This window comes from Podarcis erhardii, assembly GCF_964252035.2.
Source record: "Podarcis erhardii genome assembly, chromosome: 5".
NCBI classification, from domain to species: domain Eukaryota; kingdom Metazoa; phylum Chordata; class Lepidosauria; order Squamata; family Lacertidae; genus Podarcis; species Podarcis erhardii.
Window position 1 is genome coordinate 38,530,378 of NC_138509.1, and position 6,549 is coordinate 38,536,926.

The window sequence follows — 6,549 nt, forward strand, 5'->3', positions numbered from 1 at the left end:
GCATCATCTGCGTACAAAAGGACTGGGATTGGTATATTATTTAGGTTTGGGGGATGAGTACTTGCATCCTCCATCTTTCTAACTAAGGAGTTTATGTAGAAATTAAATAGAATAGGGGCAAGAACACAGCCTTGCTTGACACCATGGAAACTTTGGATTTCCTTTGATAGGTTCCCATAACGGTCGCATCTAACACGGATCCGAGTATTTTCATGTAGTCTACGGATGAGAAGCAAAAGACGTCTATCGATGTTTGTGGCACTTAATTTTTCCCAAAGTCTGTGCCGGGGTATCAAATCGAAAGCTGATTTGAAATCTATAAAGGCTACATAGAGGGAGCCTCCTTTCTTTGAGGTGTATTTCTCCACTAGATGTTGCAATACCAGTCCTTGGTCTAAAGTTGATCTATGTGCCCTGAAACCAGCCTGGGCTTCCTTAAGGATGTGCTCCCATTCCAGCCAGTCCGCAAACTTTTCACGTAAGTGAGTTGCGTAAAGTTTGCTAATAATGCTTAAGAGACTGATTGGTCTATAATTGGCTGGATCAAGTTTACAGCCTTTCTTGAAAATGGGAACGATGATTGCCAATCCCCAGTCCTCTGGTATTATTGCTGTTTGATCTATGCTGGTGAATAGGGTGGCAAGGACTGGGGCCCACCAGTCAATATTGGCTTTGAGAAGCTCAGGGGAGATATTATCTGCTCCCGGGGCTTTTCTGTATTTGAGTGCCTGAATAAGCCTCCTGACCTCCGCAACCGACACCGGAGGCCACTCATCACCTGCCGCACACTGTGTTAGTGGCTGTGTCAAAGGCAGAGCTGAATATAATGATTGGAAGAATGCCTCCCAAGTCCCTGCAGGTATAGTATACTCCACTTCTGAGGAGGTAGATCGCACTCCATTCGCTACCATTCTCCAGAAGGTGGCCGAGTCTCTCTCTCTGGATGCATCTATTAGGCATTTCCATTCTCTTTTCTGTGCCAGGAGTTTTTTGTTTTTAATCAGGATTTTATAATTTCGTTTATCTTCGAAATTATAAATAGGTACCGCTCCGGCAGGAAGGTAAACGGCGTTTCTGTGTGCTGCTCTGGTTCACCAGAAGCAGCTTAGTCATGCTGGCCACGGAAGCTGTATGCCGGCTCCCTCGGCCAATAAAACAAGATGAGCGCCGCAACCCCAGAGTTGGCCACAACTGGACCTAACAGTCAGGGGTCCCCTTTACCTTTACTTACTTCTGAGTAGACATTTTATAGGGTTGGATTATAAAATGGCTAAGAATGTTATTTCAAATAGAATTGTGTGTTTTTTGTTTTCAAAAATTATTACCTTCCCAAGGCTTATGCTGCTCTCTTTTTCATTTTTACAGAAAATTTTCCTGAAAGCTGCAAGTGAGGAAGAAATTTTTGCACATCTTGGTTTGGATTACATTGAACCATGGGAAAGAAACGCATAGAGTGACTTGTTAGTGCTATTACGAATTCACAGCATTTATTATTATTATTAAAAACCTCCCACATTGTAGAGGCGCATTTACCTGACAAGCCTGTCTTTATTATTTAGAAAGTCACATATTAAATATACATAGTCAGGTGTAGATGTCATTATCCTCTGAATAGTTAAAAGAAAGAGGATTAATTTAGTGCATCTGTACATAAACTGTCACATTTGATTGTATTTTTCATGTTACAAAAAAACAAAAACAAAAAACAGTGTTGAAGAAAATGTATTGTACCGTACTTTTCCGTGTATAAGGCTAGGTTTCAAAACTGTGGGTCGTCTTATACATGGGGGCATCTTATACACGGAAAAATACGGTATACAGGTAATATTGACACAACTGAATCAGGAAGGTGAAACACAGATTAAGGTTGCACTCCTTTACTGATTTACCTGGGATTAAGTCCCACTGAACGCAATGGGGCTTACATATGAGCAGACATGCACAGGTCTGTTACCTTAATTGAATATTGTGCATTTGATTTCTATAGCATTTAAGGTGGTGTAGAGATTTTGGGGGTCTGGTCTCATGGATCCTGCAACTTGCTTCATAATTCTCTTCTGGAAGCTTGAATTATTCAAGGTGACCAACCGCCATAATGTTACCAGCTGCACCAAATGTTCCCTGAATAAAAACTATTGAAAATGTTGAGAATACCTTGCAACTGTCTGGGACATTTTGCATGTGCTTTAAGATGAGGAAAGGAGCTTGCTCAGAATCAAGGCTATGCATGTCCCATAATTAGGAGAATAGAATCGTAGAATTGGAGAGTTGGAAGGGACCCTGTGAGTCATCTTGTCCAACTCAATCTCAGCTAGATCATACATAACAGATGGCCACCCAAACTCTGCTTAAAAACCTCCAAAGAAGGACAGCCCACCATCTCTTGTGGAAGTCTGTTCCACTGCTGAATAGCTCAAAGCACAAGGCACAAAACTAGCAGGCTGGTTCCACAAACAATACAAATTCAGAATGCTCTGCCGCTGTCCCTTGAGCTTCACATCTGGGTCAAATGCAACCACCATTGCCATTTGCTTTGGTTTTTCTTTTACATCAATCCATACACCATGCAGCAAACATTACTGGGCAGCTCCAGACTGGAAGTATCAGGCAGTAGTCTTTATCCCGATTCAGCTGACCCCAACTCAACTAAATACATGTTCTATGCACTCCTCCACACAGATCAAGAGAAGCTTGTGGTATGGTTACTAATTGACGGGTGTCTTTTCTCTATGAATACTGATGTATAATTACATTGGTTCTTGCTAAACAAATGCTATTGCTTTGATTTAAATAAAGGATTGTGGGCTTGAGTAAAGGTGGTGTTTAACATGATGCCAAAAGCTCTTGTATAAGTATATGATTACTTTTTGGTGCTAAGTGGTTTAAGCAATGGGGCCAGATGTCAGCAAGCTGAAGTCCAATAATGGTGTCGGCACTTAGATGTAGGCAGAATGACTAGCTGCAGTGAAAATTACTGGGGTGGTAAGTGGCACATTTTGTCCTTTAATATTCTTATTCGGAGCAAAGGCATTACTTTATCCAAAATACGAGGTTACAGAGTGATTTCTAAAGTGTCACTGTAAAATTATGGGCATTTGAGTCCATTGGGTTGGGACTGGATAAGTACTTTCTTGTTAGCTGCATATTTTCTTAATGCTTAGAGAGGCTTGTTTCCTACAGTTTCACAGTGGGAATTCAAAGACTTGAGGGATCCTGCCCATCAAATTATCCCCAATGTTAATAACAATCCATATTTAAATATTCCATGGCAACACTAGACTTTAAAAGGTTTCTCATATACAAAAAATAACAACAACCCATGGCATTAATGGAAGGATGATTTGAAGTGTGGCTCTGAAAAGTAATTAATATCTGGAATTTCTTTCTTTCTTTTTGAAAAGCTGCTCTAGAGAAGTACTGCTGTGTTAGTAAACATGACTGTCAAAAAAATCCTTCCAGTACATATTTCATTATGCCAAAATTTGACTCCAATTTATTTTTTTTAAAAGATAGATAACACAATGTGTACTTCTGTGAAGTGTGACCTCATTTTAATGAATAAGAAATTCCAAAGATCTTTCGTAAGAATGAAATCTTGGCACAGTTACAATATGGCAGGTATGGAGGAAGCTCTGTCCTGTAACATTCACTTATGAGAAGAACAGCCAATTAGTTTAATGGACTTGTTCGTGGAACCAAGGGTCTGTGGGAAGTGAAGAACAGCTGTGGTAAAATGTACAATAAATATACAAAAGAAAGAAGAGTGGTTTGTGTAGACACAGTTGGCATATGCAAACTTGGCTAAATAATTCAGCTCTAAACCCAGGTAGTGGATGAGTTCAAGTGGACCAAGTCTTAAGCCAAGGTTGAACTCTTTGTACTATGGTGTTGTCCCATTTTAAACTTGGGCCTGCCCCACCATTATTTCCTGTTGAATTTAATTAGACTTGGGTAATAAAATGCCACTTTTGATTGTAAAAATATACCTATAATTTAATTTATATAACTGCATCTAGGCTAAAATGAAAGCTCTTTAGTCATGAAAGGTCAGTGCTGTTTTTCTAGAAAAAGAGGTGCTGGAACTCACCATGAACACCTCTCTCATTCTCTTAGAATGGCAATGGCACCCACGTGAATGGTGCCAGAACTGAGTTCCTGTGAGTTCCCTCTGAAAAAAAAAGCCCTGGCCATAATAGAACTGTGAGTTGTCTTAGGTTTCAAGACTCAGGCTTCTGAATGACTAGGCTGCCTTGGCTGTTTAGAAAACTTGTGAACCTGAAAACCACAGATAAGAGAAAAATGCAACAAATCACATTTTAGGTGATGCTATTTTGTTAACTTTTACATTATGTTGATTTCATAATAAATGAAAGCCAAATTGTTAAAAAGAATTGTATCTCTTGCTATTTGCATAGGTTCAGTGCTTGAAGTGGGGTAGAGGTTGTGTACACAACCACCTATTTAATGCACATGACTCCCTGAGAATCCTGGGGACTGCAGTTTACCCCTCACAAAACTACTATTCCCAGCACCAAGCTGCAATTCCCAGGATTCTCTGGGGGAAGTCAGAAGCTTAAAAATGTGTGATGTCCATGCAGCCAGAATGGCATGGGATGCCATCCCATTTCTTTTTAGGTGAATCTAAAAGCACCCCTCTTCTTTCCAGTATATATAGAACCATCTCAGAGTGCTGTACAGAAAACGGTTACACCAATACTGTGAAATGTCACTAGATCTAGGCCAGAGCTGTTTGTGGAGCTGGGAGAGGCAGATACTAGCAAAGGCAGTTTCATCTTTATCCAACAACTGCAATCTCAAATCCATGAGAGCCTCTGCTGTGTTTAGAGCTTGTAGCCCTCCATATGTTGCTGGACTGTAACTCCAATTGTTCCTGGTGATTGGCCACGCTGACATGGGCTGATGGGAGTTGTAGTCCAACAAATATTTGGAGGGCCACAGGCTCCCCACTCCTTGGTTAGAAATAGGCCAAATACATGAGAATATCATGACATTTTTTTGAAGGAATGTCATCATGACTAATATTAAGCCATAATCACGAAAGGTTTGACTTTCTTTACTGGCAACATTCTTTCCCTGGTGGGCTGGTAGTAATGGCTAATGGGCCGTAGCTATTTCAAAGTGTGAATGTACTAACTCAAACTTGCTATCAAATACTTTGCATGGTTATTAAAAATGGTGAGAATGGCTTTGTTTGAAATGAGACTGTTTCAGTTTTTTTCTCCCCACCCACAAACTTCAAGCGCTGCATGGAATTTAAGACCTTTCCCCCTTTTGGAACATTCTTGACATCCATCACTAGTGATGTGTTTGTCATGCTGGGTGGGAAATGCTTGTGAGTTGCAGGCCCTCGCTGAAGAGGCATCATATACATATAATACATGCCTCGCTGAAGAGGCATCATATACATATAAGGTTTATGTTACCTTATGAGGAGATCTAAGTGAATGCCATGTTGCTGGGCACCTGGAGTAGAGGGCATTTCTCATCTCTGGGGTCACTAGAGTTGGGTGGAGAGCGGGTTGGGTTCACCAAACCCACTCAAATGATGAATTAGAAACATTTAGTTTATTCCAGGGACTGTTACAATGCAGCATAGCTGCCTCCCTGCACTCACAGTGATGATTTAATGTAATTAGGTTTCCATCAGTCTAGTGGTAGAAAGGTGGTTAGAAACAGATCAGACTCAATGAGATTTGAGCTGGAAGCAAGTGGAATGCCCTGCTGTGATCCATACACTGTCATGACCCCACATTGCTGCTGGGATTGGGTTTAGGTTGGCAGGCTCTGAAGGAGGACGAGGAAAAGCAAGGGAATGGGATGAATTGTGGGCTTCTGGGTTGGTATCTCCCCTAACCACACCGGCTTCAGTCACTTTGGATGGGGCAGCAAGGATGCCAGCTCTATTGAGGTTATGAATATTGTGCACTTGGAAGCAACAGGATGAATAAAATCTGTCTCTTCCTAAAATAAAAATTGTCCATTCCAAAAATATGGTTCAAAAGCTTTTCTTTCATCCAAGTACAGCTACAATCTAGGGCTTTCACTCAAGAAATTCCAGGCTGTGCCTCATGTGATTCTCTCAGAACCTGTTTTCCAGGCTGAAGTGCAAGCTGGTCTGTAAGACGGAAAGGAGGCCCTGTGTCACAAGCTGGACTGGGACACACAGACAACACATGGAAGACAGGGGGGCTAGCTTCGCCCCTCCGTGCTGCAGTGCCCCACCACTGTGCATAGCTCCACCCTTCTCTTAGATCTTCTTTTTTCTTTTGCCAAAGGTGACCAAGTCACTTTAGATTTCCATTTGCATGATAACTAGCAAAGGTACAGCCAAAACAATGTGTGTAATTAGTTCTATTGATCTATAGTATCGATCAAACTTGGATTAGAAAATGAAAACAGTACACAGGAGCCAAGTGCAGTCACTTAAATGTACTGGGAAAAGTAAAGGTTCATTGAGATATCAATGTTATAACTGAGCAGTAACATTCCAAATGGGTAGCATGTAGAAACAGTTCACAGTTTACTGTG

At 41.0% G+C, this 6,549-nt stretch overlaps 1 protein-coding gene across 1 annotated transcript in view; it reads left to right on the top strand.

The window, feature by feature from the left end:
* DNTT (DNA nucleotidylexotransferase) overlaps positions 1-1,554 on the top strand; it is a 136,724-nt gene extending 135,170 nt beyond the window's left edge. Inside the window, exon 13 of the mRNA XM_081863303.1 lies at positions 1,366-1,554. Coding sequence (XP_081719429.1) covers positions 1,366-1,452 — 87 coding nt within the window. The 3' untranslated portion in view covers positions 1,453-1,554. The remainder of the gene's footprint in view (positions 1-1,365) is intronic.
* The last annotated feature ends 4,995 nt before the right edge of the window (positions 1,555-6,549 follow it).